This window comes from Oncorhynchus mykiss, chromosome 25 (genome assembly GCF_013265735.2).
Source record: "Oncorhynchus mykiss isolate Arlee chromosome 25, USDA_OmykA_1.1, whole genome shotgun sequence".
NCBI classification, from domain to species: domain Eukaryota; kingdom Metazoa; phylum Chordata; class Actinopteri; order Salmoniformes; family Salmonidae; genus Oncorhynchus; species Oncorhynchus mykiss.
The window spans coordinates 17,235,455-17,250,628 of NC_048589.1; the positions used below are offsets into that span (position 1 = coordinate 17,235,455).

A 15,174-nucleotide genomic window follows, 5' to 3' on the forward strand; every position below is an offset into this window, starting at 1 on the left:
GATCATAAATTAATCCAAAACGTGTCAAGAGACAGAATCATCTAAAACAATCTGTTACGGAGATGGCACAATAATGAATGTACTTGTAGGGATTATTTTGTTTTAATTGTTGAGAGACTGTGCAGGGGCATTGACATTTTTTTTTGGTCATATGTACTGTATTTGTACAGCTAGATATTTATTTAAGCATTTCAGGTGCCACACCTCTCAGATTAAAAATTATAAAAAATTCATTAAACAATCCAGGCTGGGATCCACCCCATCACAGACAAATGCAGTGCTTTGGCCAAGATGTTTCATACAGATTGAATCAAACACACTAAGGCTGTTTCTGGAGAGTAACATACCTGAGTGAACATGTTAACTTTTGGTTTATATATTTTTTATTTTGAAATGGTGACTTTCAGGATTATTGTACAATATAAATGTCCTTGTTTTTTGAAAGAAAGGCACATTTTTGGTCCATTAAAATAACATAAAATTGATCAGAAATACAGTGTAGACATTGTTAATGTTGTAAATGACTATTGTAGCTGCAAACGGCCAATTTTTTAAAATGGAATATCTACATAGACGTACAGAGGCCCATTATCAGCAACCATCACTCCTGTGTTCCAATGGCATGTTGTGTTAGCTAATCCAAGTTTATAATTTTAAAAGGCTAATTGATTATTAGAAAACCATTTAGCAATTATGTTAGTACAGCCCGAAACTGTTGTCCTGATTAAAGAAGCAATAAAACTGGTCTTTAGGCTAGTTGAGTATCAGCATTTGTGGGTTTGAGTACAGGCTCAAAATGGCCAGAAACAAAGAACTTTCTTCTGAAACTCATCAGTCTATTCTTGTTCTGAGAAATGAAGGCTATTCCTTGCGAGAAATTGCCAATAAACAGAATAGAAAAAGGAGTGGGTTGTCCCAGTGCACAACTGAGCAAAGTACATTAGGGTGTCTAGTTTGAGATACAGACGCCTCGCAAGTACTCAACTGGCAGCTTCATGAAATAGTACCCGCAAAACACCCGCCTCAACGTCAACAGTGAAGAGGCGACTCCGGGAAGCTGGCCTCCAAGGCAGAGTTGCAAAGAAAAAGCCATATCTCAGACTGGCAAATAAAGCCTTAAGATGGGCTAAAGAACAGACACTGGACAGAGGAACTCTGCCTAGAAGGCCAGCATCCCGGAGTCGCCTCTTCACTGTTGACGTTGAGACTGGTGTTTTGCCACCCCACATTCCTGCACTACAAATGCTGACCCAGTACATCCTGTCCTTGGATCTTTTGAACCATCTGTGTAAATGGCTAAAAAAAAATCAGGATGCACAGTATTTAGATGTCTCTTAAACAGATCAGATGGATCAACACCTCCCTATCTTTCTGTAGTCTCTCCAACACTTCTAGATCAACTACTGGAGTCAGGAGTAGCCATACAGTCCCATCTCATTTGTCTGGGTATTACCCACCCAAAGCTTGTGTTCTGTCTTCGCTCGTGTTCCCAGCATGCCTGTAAAATCCCTTTTGCAGGATGAGTCACCCCATGTCCCTGTAGGTTGACCCAATAATTCATTGCCAGCTGCTGTCTCCTAATTCTCAATGGCATGTCCCCCATCTCCACCTGTAGTGCAGCCACTGGGGAGGTCCGGAACGCCCCACTACATATTCTGAGTCCTTGCCCCTGTATGACATCTAGCCTTTCCAATGATGTCTGGGCTGCCGAACCATACGCTATACTGCCATAGTGTATTACAGATTAGATTCATGCAACATACATGGTCCTCAATGAGGAACGCCCAGACCCCCACTCCTTCCCTGTCATACAGCGCATCACATTTAGCACCTTCTAACACTTTCCCACCAATCTCTCAATGTGTTCTGCCCAGGTCAGTCTAGTGTCACCTTCTCCAAGTTTCTCCCATATAACCTCAAGCATACCTCATCTTCCACCTTCCTCCTGGTAAAGATTAATGCCCACCGCTCTACTTCATCAATTGCTTCCTGTACCTTCCTGACTATGTAAGGCATATTTCTTCCCCTCTTCCAAGGCCCCATCATCTGCAAATAATGACCTCCCAATATCCGTCTGTACCTGAGAGTAAACATAATTGATCATGATTGAGAACAACAGAGGACTAATCACGCTCCCCATAATCCACCAGGTAGCTAGCTGCCTGATAGAGACATCCCCACCCTCACTTGGAATGACCTACCAAACAGGAAATCCTTTGTCCAGTTGTTCGTTCTCCCTCCTACCCCCATAATTTCAAGCTTGATTAACAACCCCTCTTTTCACATCCTATCATACGCCTTCTCCAAATCATCAAAAAAGTCTCCCTGTTCACCTGAGTCTTCCTGACCTCTGCTTCTAAGCAGAGTACTGGGTCCATAGTTCCTCTACCCTTTCTGAACCCACTGATGTGGAAATACCAGCGCCCTGCTCTCCAGGAAGAAAGTTAGCCTCTCCGTAATCATACATTCCATAATCTTACATACATGTGATGCAAAAGCTATTGGCCGATAGCTTGTTGGCCTCGTTGGGTCTTTCCCTGGCTTCCGGATTGGTACCACTACTGCCTCCTTCCAGCTGCCTGGTAGTTTCCCCTCCTCCCACACTCTGTTGTACAACACCAATACCTTATCCAGTGCTTTATCTCTAAAATGGGCTAACATAGCATAGCACACCTCATCTTTCCCAGGTGAAGGTAATTCAGCCTTACCTATTGCCCTTTTCACCTCTGCCATGAAATGATGCATTCAATGCATCATTTACATCCTCCCTCCTAACCAGCACATCGGGATGCTCTTCTCTCGTTCTCCCTCTCCCCCTCCTCTGACAAATTTGCTGAGCAATGCACTTGGACAAATGCTTTGGCCATCGTCTCTGCCTTCTCATCTGTTACTGCCACATTCTTCCCCCTCATCAACACTGGATTATCCCACTCCCTTCTGACCCCACTCATACTCTTAATCATCCCCCACACTTCTCCCACAGGTGTTGCCCTTCCAATGGTGTCATGGGACCGATGCCAACATGACCTCTTTGCCTGATGAATAGTTATCCTCACTAGGGCATGGGCCTGCTTATACTGAATCAGATGTTGGAAGTTATAATTCCTTTTCAGTATTCTAAATGCCCTGTCCCTACTCCTCACCACTACCCCACACTCCTCTGTCCATCATGGGACTGTTTTCCTCCTCCTTCCTGAAATCTTAGGTACAGCCTCAGTAGCTGCCCCCACTAACGCTGTTCTCATCCAGTTATTCATACTATCCATATCCCCTCTCATATCCACCCGAGCCATCACCTGCTCACTCAGCTCCTGAAACTGATCCCAGGGCTACTCGGACATGAGCGATGTGATCCTCCAAGGTAGCCGAGTAGACCAGGATGTCGTCGATATACACGACCACCTGGCGTCCGAGCATGTCCCGGAACGCCTCATTAACAAATGCCTTGACCACTGACGAAGCATTGGCTAAGCCATATTGCATCACCAAGAACTCATAGTGACCAAACATTGTGCTAAAAGCTGTCTTCCATTCATCCCCCTCCCGGATGCAGATGAGATTGTATGCACTCCGCAGGTCCAATTCGGTAAAGAACCGGGCACCGTGGAGCTGTTCGATGGCTGCCGGCATCAACGGGAGAGGGTAACGGTACTTGGTGATTTCATTGAGTCCTCTGTAATCAATTCATGGGCATAACCCTCCATCATTCTTGGCCACGAAGAAGAAACCTGCTGACGCAGGACGTGCGGATGAAACCTTGTTGGAGCGCCTCATGGATGTACTCCTCCATGGCCTGGGTTTCAGCCACCAACAGAGGGTAGATGCGTCTGCGCGGGGGCGCAGAGCCTACAAGCAGGTCGATGGCACAGTCCCAGGGGTGATGAGGGAGACAGGTGGCGTGTGTTATGGAAAATACCTCCCACAGGTCCTGGTTTACCTCCGGGATGTTGGGCTGAAGGACAACCACAAGACTCAACCGACATGGAACCACAAGGGATGGAGAAGCAGTTCCTCCGGCATTCGGGTAAACAGTCTGATTTTCATCCTGAGATGGTGGGGTTGTGGCATTGAAGCCAAGGAGGAACTTGTAAGCTGGTGATGAAGGGGGTTTTCTCCTGATGGATGGACACCACGGTGAGGGTGAGTGGTTTGGTGATGTGTGTGATGGTTTCGGAACCTAATGGCCGATTATCGAGGGCTTGAACCGGCAAAGGAGAGGATAGCGGGTATGAGGTCATGTTGAGAGAGAAGACAGGGGTCTGGTCAATAAAGTTTTCTGCAGCACTGGAATCCACTAAGGCTGTAGAAACAGTAGAAACAGTACACGAGCTGTAGAAACAGTACACGAGGGACAGTCAACCAATTTTTTTTTAAACATTTACTTGGAGCCAACTCTGCAAATAGCCCTGCTGGGTGATTTGAAAAGTCATAGTCAATCCATCAATAATATAATAACACTCTTAGAAAAATTGTTTATTTCATTTACAATCTGTAGAGACTATGAGAAAGGTTCAGAAACATCACAGCACAGTAGAAAATATGTCAGCTAGAAATTAAAACTGGATGGCCTTCAGAGATAGATGGGAGGGGTTGAGGGTAGCTGAAGACTGGGACTAAAACCAAAGACAACTAATGTGAAATATGCTGCCTGTGAAATGTACTGTATGTAGAATGTACAGTTGAAGTCAGAAGTTTACATACACCTTAGCCAAATATATTTAAACTCCGTTTTTCACAATTCCTGACATTTAATCCTAGTAAAAAATCCCTGTTTTAGGTCAGATAGGATCACCACTTTATTTTAACAATGTGAAATGTCAGAATAAAAGTAGAGAGACCGTTTTATTTCAGCTTTTATTTCTTTCACATTCCCAGTGGGTCATTGTGTATTGCCTTTCAAATTGTTTAACTTGGGTCAAATGTTTTGGGTAGCCTTCCACAAGCTTCCCACAATAAGTTGGGTGTATTTTGGCCCATTCCTCCTGACAGAGCTGATGTAACGGAGTCAGGTTTGTAAGGCCTCCTTGCTCGCACATGCTTTTTCAGTTCTTCCCACAACTTTTCTATGGGATTGAGGTCTGGGCTTTGTGATGGCCACTCCAATACCTTGACATTGTTGTCTTAAGCCATTTTGCCACAACTTTGAAAGTATGCTTGGGGTCATTGTCCATTTGGAAGAGCCATTTGTGACCAAGCTTTAACTTCCTGACTGATGTCTTGAGATATTGCTTCAATCTATCCACAATTTTCCTTCCTCATGAAGCCATCTTTTGTGAAGTCCCTCATGCAGCAAAGCACCCCCACAACATGATGCTGCCACCCCCGTGCTTCACGGTTGGGATGGTGTTCTCCGACTTGCAAGCATCCCACTTTTTCCTCCAAACATAACAATGGTCATTATGGCCAAACAGTTCTATTGATGTTTCAGCAGACCAGAGGACATTTACAATCTTTGTCCTCATGTGCAGTTGCAAACCGTAGTCTGGCTTTTTTATGGCTGATTTGGAGCAGTGGCTTCTTCCTTGCTGAGCGGCCTTTCAGGTTATATCGATATAGGACTCGTTTTACTGTGGATATAGCTACTTTTGTACCTCTTTCCCCCAGCATCTTCACAAGGTCCTTTGCTGTTGTTCTGTGATTGATTTGCACTTTTCCACCAAAGTACATTCATCTCTAGGAGACAGAACGCGTCTCCATCCTGAGCGGTATGACGGCTGCGTGGTCCCATGGTGTTTACGGCAGGGCAGCATGGTAGCCTAGTGGTTAGAGCGTTGGACTAGTAACTGGAAGGTTGCAAGTTCAAACACCCCGAGCTGACAAGGTACAAATATGTCATTCTGCCCCTGAACAGGCAGTTAACCCACTAACTTGCCTAGCTAAATAAAGGTACAAAATAAATTAACGTTAATCATGGTATCATCCACATGAATATACAAGTGCTCAGAAACAATAAAAGTGACTCCAAAATGATAAAATGACTAATGCCTGAAGATAGATCTTGTGATCCTAATTCAGTTTGGGTTGGGTGAAAGACAAGAAGACAAAATAAAACTATTGATGATGCACTTAACCTTCGGCATACAGTTAATAAACATATTTTTTCTTTAGAGACAAACCACAAAAAGGGACATTTTCAAGAAGTTTATTTTCCTGCCTTCTTGACCTCAATCTGGGACTAAATGAAAAGGTGTATGTTGTTGTCAGTTCAAAAACACTGTCTCTTTAAATCCTCAAAGCAGCCTCGTTTCCGATGCATAAAAGCTGTGACGTATTTTTCTTAATTTTTTTGCACGAGAAGAACGTCGTCCATTCTACAAACCGTATTCATCCATAACCCGCTCTCTTTTAGCGGTGAAATACGGATAACGTGTAGCTAGTTGCCGGAGAATATTACGTTTGAAAACATAGCTGAGAACATCAAGCTGGTCAACTTAATAAAGTAGGCTGTTTTGGGACGCTCCCGACCGACTGGAAACCAAGTAAACGAAAACGTTACAGAACGTGAGCCACATGAGTTCTGACGCTAAGCCCGAGCCTAAAAAAGCCAAAATGGAGAATGAAAGCAAGTATCTCCCTGAGCTTCTGGCAGAAAAAGACAGTCTGGATTCTTCATTCACACATGCAATGAAACTTATATCGACAGGTAATATTTTACTCAAATATTTTGATTGGAGTGCACGTTTGTAGTGACTCCTTGAACTAGTTTGCTAGGTAACGCGATAACTAGCTGGTGTAACTAAAAATGTGACGATGGCTAGGCTAACGTAGCTAGCTAGCAAGTTACTTAACTGTTCTGATTGTAACGTTAACACTTATGGTTTCAACAACAAACTGTGTTGACCTAAACGATAGGCTATTGGTTATTGATTCGATACAATGGGTTTTGCTAAACCCACAACATATAGCCTAGTCAATTTGAGTTACGTTGTAAAAATGTAGGCCTTGTGTTGGACAACAATGGTTGCGGCGGGAAGGACGGCCTGTTAGCACGAGGCTCGAATGGAGGAGAGGCATGGCACCGAGTAGGATCGGTTAGGGACCCTGTAGGTATCTAGTTAGGTAACGAGGCTGTAATAACCTAGTACTTTTCCGCCGTGAAACTTAATGAATGTGGAAGGCTGCTGCCGAATTTGTTTTTTCTCAAATTTAATAAAATTCAGTAGTTAGGTTTCCATCCAATTGGCTACAGATTTGAGAATATTCTATAATTTGCACAAAAACAATGCATGTTTGCTTCAAATGTACTTGTTGCGAATAAAATTGTACGTGGATATAGTCGACAACCATTTCATCGGTTAAATTCCCCATGCACCGAATATATTTCCATCTGATTTTCAACTGTGGTTTTGTCACAAAGTAGGATTATAAAGCAAATGTGCCCACTTATCGTGACACGTGTGAGTTTATAGACAAAAGAGCGAGATTTGTCAAAAGGCAGTCAAACTAGAATCAATCATCGAGTCGCTGGAATAAGACCCTCGATATTTATTGGAAAGTAACATCAAGCCCATCACCGTGCTCTTTCACCACCCTGTTGAATTCATAATGACTTTTTAAATATGTAGCCTCATAAACTGCACGCGTTACCAAATCGTATTGGGAGGACCGCACAACATCATTGCCTCCAAATTCACTTTGATATGATGGTTATTATATAAATATTTACAGATAATGGCGTTTGCACCGCAATTATTCGCACAATTTTACTGACACAAAGATCCCACTGTCTAGCATGTTTTAACTTTTGGGAAATTTACTGACAACTGTTTCCTCCAGGGCTTTCATGACATTATGTATGTTGCGTGCATAAAATGTTTGGCTGGAAAATTTGTTTTTTAATCGTCAAATAGGGTTTTCATCGTCAGAACCTGTTATCTGACGATCACGTTTGCTTGCTGCTTTTCTCTTAACAGTAGCTCGTTTTATGAACTAAGGCTGCTTATTTGTTTGTGCTACTAAAATGTGTAGTTGGATGAGTCCTCACTAAACAAGCATAAAAATAGTTTTTTCCTCCAAATGTAATCTATAGAATCTACCATTTGGAGGAAGAATTTGACATTTGTATCTAAAAGCGTAATTGTAAATAATTAATCAGGTAGCATATTTATGCCATTTTAGCCTTATCAAGGTCTTGTCCATGTTCCATATGTAGGTGCTACAAAACAAAAATCTCTATGGGCATATTACAGTTCTGAAATTTGCATAGTAGGTAACCAATCAGAGCCGTCCTTTACTTGCATCCTGCAATAAAAAAATAAAAAAAACTTTATCACCCACTTTTTATTTGATATCATCACAACTATATTGAATCTCAGTTAATGTTTACTCATGCAAGTCACTTAGATTTTTACTAATAAACATTTCCCACATTTTACAGCTGGATTCCTGAATTTATTTTGCGAGTACCTTCATATGATGTTGCACTTTTGAAATTGGTAGTAGACAGCAGCTAGCTTGCACATCTGTGGGTCCATATTTTTGGGATGTCTGCTAAAAAGTTACTGTGCAATGGCAATGCTGTAGGCAGGACATTGCTACAATATATTGGAACCTCTGCCAGAGACCTCATGGCTGCTATTATGGCAGTCAGAATCTGAGCATTGTCCACAATGTCCGGTTGGCATGCCTTTTTAGTATAAGAAGATGGTTTCTGTAGTTAAGTGTCAGACCAAGTTATGAACGGTTTCATCCTGCTGCAGGGCCAGTTAACAGCTTGCTTGCAGTCTGCCTCTCCCCCAGAGCCAATTTTTACCCAGACAGTTCACCACTGCCAGTCTGTTTCAAACTAAGCAGGGACATGCATTAAGATGAGTTTAGAATCTATTTTGTGACCAAATTTGTATTCTAGTTTGATCAGCTACTTTTTTGTCAATGATGTGAATTGTGGTGTGACTTGAGACCCGCCCACTACATTTTTTTTTTTTTGTGGGGAAATGAGGGAGCTGGTATCATTGGATGACTTGTGTTTTATCTTACTACGACAGGATTTTCTCTGGTAGTAGGTCTATGTATTGATGTAGCTATAATTACTCTACACTTTGATTTGACCAAGTTCTGCTAATTACTTGTAAATTATGAACATTTCATGTAGCTCTTGCACTGTTTATGTTCAGTCTGTGAGTGATAGTGATGTTAGTCAAACTAAAAAGCCATGTTTTCCGTTCTGTAGAGATAGAAAGGATTCAGAAAGGAGAGACGAAGAAAGAGACAGAAAGAGAAACTTACCTGGACCTGTTTACCACAAAGAACATCAAGGTCAAGGAACGTGTACTCATTCCAGTCAAACAGTACCCAAGGGTGAGTAAAGTTTTCTCTTGTACAATAGAAGCCTTCAGTTTGGGCCATTGCTTTTCATATGCGATTACATTAACGGGGGGGGCTCATATTTACTATGCTCAAAGCATACATTACAATTGAACACCCTACTGCATGTCTGGCTCTCCCTCACTGTCAAGGGACAACTTGCACACCTCAGGGTTATCAGTGACCTCAAACTTAAATGGATATGACTGCATATAGTGCAGTTATTTTAATAGGAGAATTTCATGGGAGTGAAGTCAGAATGGCATGTCAGTGCTCCTTCTGCTGTGCTGTTAGACCCCCAGTGGTGTCTACAAAATGGACCACTTAAACAGGCATAAATCAAAATAAATAGGACCGCTGGTTCATTCCTCTTCAATTATGTGTGCTGAAACTTCTTTCTCATATGTCTATTGCCACTGTCCCTTAGACGGGAAGGCAGCATGCTATAGATTCGAGGCATTGATACAGTATCTTATGCAGCATATTACCGTGATCTATGTTTCAATATCCCTGAATACTACAATCTCTGCACCAAGAACATCGAGTCTATTATAGTGAAACCTTTTTTATTTCCACAGTTCAACTTTGTTGGTAAGATTTTGGGACCCCAGGGGAACACAATCAAGCGCCTCCAGGAGGAAACTGGAGCAAAGATCTCAGTATTGGGCAAAGGTTCCATGAGGGACAAGGTGAAGGTAAGAATGGAGGGAGGAGTTGACAGGGTACATGTGGAGAAGAGTCATTTTGTAACAAACAGCAGTGATTGGATGTGTAATGTGCAGAATTCATTGTTGTTTTTTACGCTGTTGAATTTCAGGAGGAAGAGCTGAGAAAGGGTGGTGAGCCCAAATATGCTCATCTGGGCATGGAACTGCATGTCTTCATAGAGGTGTTTGCTCCTATACCTGAGGCATACCTGCGCATGGCTCACGCCATGGACGAGGTCAAGAAGTTCCTCATCCCTGTAAGTATCCCAGGGAGCTTCCTGCTTCAACCAAAGCTATTTCAGGTTGTGATATATGGGCCTAGCTATTTGGTCTATGGTAACTTAGCAATGGTCCAAGATGTTCCATGCTACTGCCATGTTATAATCTCTGACCTGTCATGTTAATGGAGCTACTCTCTTTACTCTTTATAAGCAGGACACCATGGATGGTATATGCCAGGATCAGTTCATGGAGATTGGCTACCTGAATGGCGGTCAAGATTCACAATCCAGGGGACGAGGGGGCCCTCCAGGCAGGGGCAGGGGAGCACCCCCACCCAATTCAGTAGGAGCCAGGTAGGACTTGCAGTGCCTGACAACCCCTTACCTTTCAAGACCAAAAGCCTTCATAATCCTACAAAGTTTATTTCTCCATGATTTTATTTATTCAGGGGGCGAGGAATGCTACCTCGTGGAGGAGCCCCTCGTGGAGGCACCCAACGTGGTGGAGCTTCCCGAGGAGGACCTCCCAGGGGTGGGTCGGCCAGAGGGGCTCCAGCTGGCCGGGGGGGACCCCCCTCTACACCTGCTAGAGGAGGCACTACACCCCGTTCCAGACCACCCACCCCAGGGACACCAAGGATGCTCCCGTCCCCAGCCCATTCCCACCAGCAGCACCAGCACCAACATGCCCCACCACCCAAGGCTGAGGCCTACAATGAATATGTAAGTCAAACCACTCAATTGTTAAGTCATTGGGTTGTATACCTACTTTCTTTCAGAACTGAAGAGCTGTCAGTTTAATATTTTGTTGTCTATTCATCATGGGTGACAGGTCACTTCATTCATGGGTTTAAGCCCCATCTAGTCCACTTGACTGTTTTATTCTGACATGCTAGTAGCATTCTGTTTTACCTCGTCATTCTGTGGTAATAGTGGCCTGTTTTGTCTTCATTCCCCCAGCCTGCCTATGAAGAAAGCTACGCTGAGCCTGCATATGAAGGTTATGACAACTATTACAGTCAACAACCTCCACAAGCGTAAGTCTTTCTCATAATATAATGGTTAAAACAATGACGTGGCCAATCCTCAGTAGAAGATTGTAGTAGCAGACTTTTTTTCGCCCCAGCATTTTGCATTTGAATTGTCATAGGAAATATTGAGGTCAAGATGGTTAGGATGGATTTCAGCAGCCAACCCAGCCACTCTGGTTCAGAGGTGATGGGTTAAATGCGGGAAGACACGTTTCGGTTGCATTGTTGTGCAACTGACTCTGTATCCCGCTTTCCCTAGTGATTTCAATTTCCGGAAACTTTTGTAATTAAGCTGATATATTGTGCCATGTTTAAGTGAATGCTGTGGGGCCCCAGACATTTTACCCTTGTAATATTCAATGTAGTATCAGTCTGTCTCAAAAGGCTCTTTGACGTTCTCTTCACAGGGACACAGAGTACTATGACTACGGACATGGAGAGGCTCAGGAGGCTTATGAACCCTATGGTAAGATGGCAATAAATTAATGGGCTAAGTAAATATTTTTTCATACATTTTCAAATAATGAAACTGACATAGTTGGTCCAAACTGGTTCTGTGTCCATGTGTTGTACTCTGTTGTGACATATTTGACCACCACTCTTTTTTGTCACACTGCATGTATCCAAACATTGACCTAGGCTTGGTGTTTTTTTTCTCTGTAGCCCAGGATGATTGGGAGGGTTCCTGGTCCTCCACTGGAGGCAAAGCCCCTCCAGCGAGGCAGGATAAGAGGGGGGCCTACAGAGAGCATCCATACGGAAGATACTGAACAGTCTCCGGTAGAGGGTTGCCATGGCAACGGTCTCCCATTGTAACTCACTTAACTCTCCAAAGTAATTTCCCTAAATGTTTTTCTTTTAAATTTTCTGTAGTTTTTTGTTTTTTAATGATTTGAGAGCAGGACAACTGGATGTATCGTATCGAGTGGGCGTAGCAAGCGAATGCAAGGATTTGGATAATACGTTATCATTCAATGTTTCCACAGCATCATTGACAGTTTTAAGATCTAATTTAATGGTTACTTAGAGAAACGTGATACCTTGTATAGTGTTAAATGTTATTTTGAAGGTTTGTTTCAGTTTGTCTTGAAATTATTTGTGTCAGTTGCAGTCTCATTTAGGCTGCATTTCTAAAGTATTTTTTAGCTAAAACTTGATTAATGACGTCAATGTAACATCGGCAACTAGATTAAGAATATATGGGGAAGAACCAAAATAATTTTATAGACAAATCATTTTTGCAGAAACTAACATTCCCTATAGAGGCATAGATTTCAATGTTTTTTCTTTTCTTAGGGTTTTGAAATCTAGCCTTATTAGACACTGAGACAGTCTGTCCTAAAATATCTCCTTTAAGTATTTTCAATTCGACTTGGTTGTAAGTACATTCTACTTTAGATAACTTTTGCTTGGCTTACTTTGGTCTACATCTTATTGGGCTGACTTTGATAGAAATGCTGATAAATTACTCACTTTGTTTGAGTGGTTCTACAAGAATTTGGACATGGTCCTCACATGGTCTTCATGTAAGGGAAAACTGCAGCCATCTCAATATTATATGCATACAGTTAAGAAAGTTTTGTATATTGCTTTCTAAAGTTGTGCCGTCTCCAAAATGCATAGTGCTACGTACGTGTGTACTCTTGCCTAAATAGGATACTAAATATATCCCAAAAATGTTTTTCTGCAGTGCGTTGTATCAATAAAGCCTAATTTGTTTTGTTTTTTTATCAAACTAAACCTGGTATTTTGCTTTTGTTGTATAGTAATGCCTTCCACTTCTAATAAAACTGATTCTCGTTTTGAGGATTTTCACAAAACTCCTAAACAATCACCAGAATATTGTATGTACATAGGAGACAAAAGCAACCAAAAAGAAAATCTGCTTTACTTTGATAAAGAGCACGTCCTCTTCATCTCTCTGTATTAAAAAGGATCTAGAAGAGACTTGTTATGTCACCTAAAATAAAGATGGTACCTTAATCAAGGTAATGTATTTCCAAATACTTCGCTTGAGAAGGGTATAGTGCTTGGACTTGTAGTATTTGAAATCAATCGTTACAACGGAACATTTCCTCAAGCTTCCCAATGAGCCATGTATTTTTAGTCCTTTGAAATAACTGATTTTCAACCGTATTTACAATCAAGCTTGCAGGGATCTTACTTGACTTTGATGCAAAGTCATGCTGGCTGGTTTTATTAAAGAAAAATATCGCAGTGCAGAGGAGAGGATGCTAAAAGCCAAAAGATCACGTCAAGAAGGTAAAACTAACCCCAACTGTCATTTGTTAGATATTTTTTGTCTTATGCTCAAAATGCTAGAACCTGCTAGTCAACCCAAACCAGTTGTCCAAAACTGCGTGACTGAAAAATATGTCTCAAATAAAATAGCTGTACAAAATTATTAGAAATGATTGTAATGCAACTCTTGCTAAAATTGAACGCAGTTTATGGTCCAATCATTTAAAATGCCTTCTGCCTTTTTTTAAATTTTAGAATACTGTTAAAATGTTCAGCATTTGTAGCAATCTTTAAGTCTTGGTTACAAAAAATAAATTGACAACCTCAGCTTGAGTTGCATGACTTTTGCAGTGAAATATTAGTTTTGCATGAATGATTGTCCAACTTAAACTACATGTAGTTGTCAACAGCACTTGCACATGGGTCTCATTTGTATTTCTGTCCCCAGGTATTCTGAGTTAGTCCTTCTGGGTTTGAGAAAGGCATTGGACTTGAGCTGAATGTCCTCATGGTAAGTATTGTCTTCAGCAATATGTAATTTAAAAATGCTCAAGCTGCTACAGTATTTGTTTTGACTATTAATAAAATAAAACTGATGAAATCAAGAATGACCCAAGTCTGCCAACTGAGTGTACCTCAGATTCTGCATTTGCTTGTTGAATTTGGCCAGAAAGTGCTTAGTCCCCTTCACAACCAACTGCAAGGTTTTTGAATGGACCCTCGGGCCGACTTTTGTCCAGCTCTAGTAGAAAATCAAACCAGGGTTGTGATGTAGTACTTTCTGATGGACTGGAGGAAATGTTGGGTTTTTCCCAATGATATTTGATAAAGGTTTACCTCAATCTGTCACTTTGAGAAGTGCTCTGATTTCATGCCGCGTGACTGAATTAAATGTATTTTCAACAGGTATAATCCTGTGAAAGGCCTTGACTGCACTGATAAAAGGCTCCTGGCAGTCTGGCGTTTTGTTGGTGATTTAAATGTCTGGACTGCCAAGGTTTCTTTCGCTCGAGATTCAACCGTTTGTTAGAAATGATGATAAAAGAATGAGCTCGTTCCATCACTTCAGGATAATGACAATCCCTGGAAAACAGTTGATTCTCGCCCAGTTTCCAGAGAAATCAACATTAGGCCTACAGTGCGTTCAACTTGAGTTGGGATGAAATCATGGTCTGGTTCCCGACAAAGCAGCTTGGAGAATGCTCCAAGAGTACAGTACGAGGAACTGAGTTTGTGTGTCATCTTCCTTTGGCTCCTGATAGATTTCTGTGACTAGGAATTTTTTTACCTCACTTTTTACATTTTTAAATATGACATTTTGTGTATTTGTGAAATTGTAGTTGCCACAGGAAGTTCTTGGATGTTTTCTGTACAGACTTAATTTTATATATCTTAAATAAATCCCAATATCCTGACTGCTGTTTCTTAATTGTTGGTACGGGTGTTTTGCGGCTCATAAAAGGTAAATTCTTCAGCTACTTTCATTATTATATTTAAATATAGCCTTGGTTACTATATATATGGACAAACATCTCTTATCATGGGCCTAATCTCTTCCCTTACTAAATAAACAAACACCATCTCTCTGGGTACCAGGTGTCTGGAATGGCAACGTTGTGAGTGGTTGCTCTGCTCGAGTTTCTCGCGCGCTTATTTTCTGTCCAATGTGGG

At 41.7% G+C, this 15,174-nt stretch overlaps 1 protein-coding gene across 4 annotated transcripts; it reads left to right on the forward strand.

The window, feature by feature from the left end:
- Positions 1-6,249: 6,249 nt before the first annotated feature.
- LOC110505459 (KH domain-containing, RNA-binding, signal transduction-associated protein 1) lies at positions 6,250-14,918 on the forward strand. 4 transcript variants are annotated; one of them, XR_002470812.2, is made up of 11 exons: positions 6,250-6,643; positions 9,170-9,297; positions 9,882-9,998; positions 10,121-10,267; positions 10,443-10,585; positions 10,681-10,954; positions 11,192-11,268; positions 11,670-11,728; positions 11,926-12,096; positions 13,952-14,014; positions 14,410-14,918. XR_002470812.2 is itself a non-coding variant. In XM_021584689.2 (9 exons), exons 1-9 carry the CDS (start codon positions 6,511-6,513, stop codon positions 12,030-12,032), a joined length of 1,185 nt encoding a protein of 394 aa, XP_021440364.1. In that variant the 5' UTR covers positions 6,250-6,510; the 3' UTR covers positions 12,033-13,082. The 4 variants fall into 4 exon arrangements, 2 of the variants coding, with proteins under 2 accessions (XP_021440364.1, XP_021440365.1); XR_002470813.2 differs by having other exon boundaries at positions 10,446-10,585; XM_021584689.2 differs by lacking the exons at positions 13,952-14,014; positions 14,410-14,918 and having other exon boundaries at positions 11,926-13,082.
- The last annotated feature ends 256 nt before the right edge of the window (positions 14,919-15,174 follow it).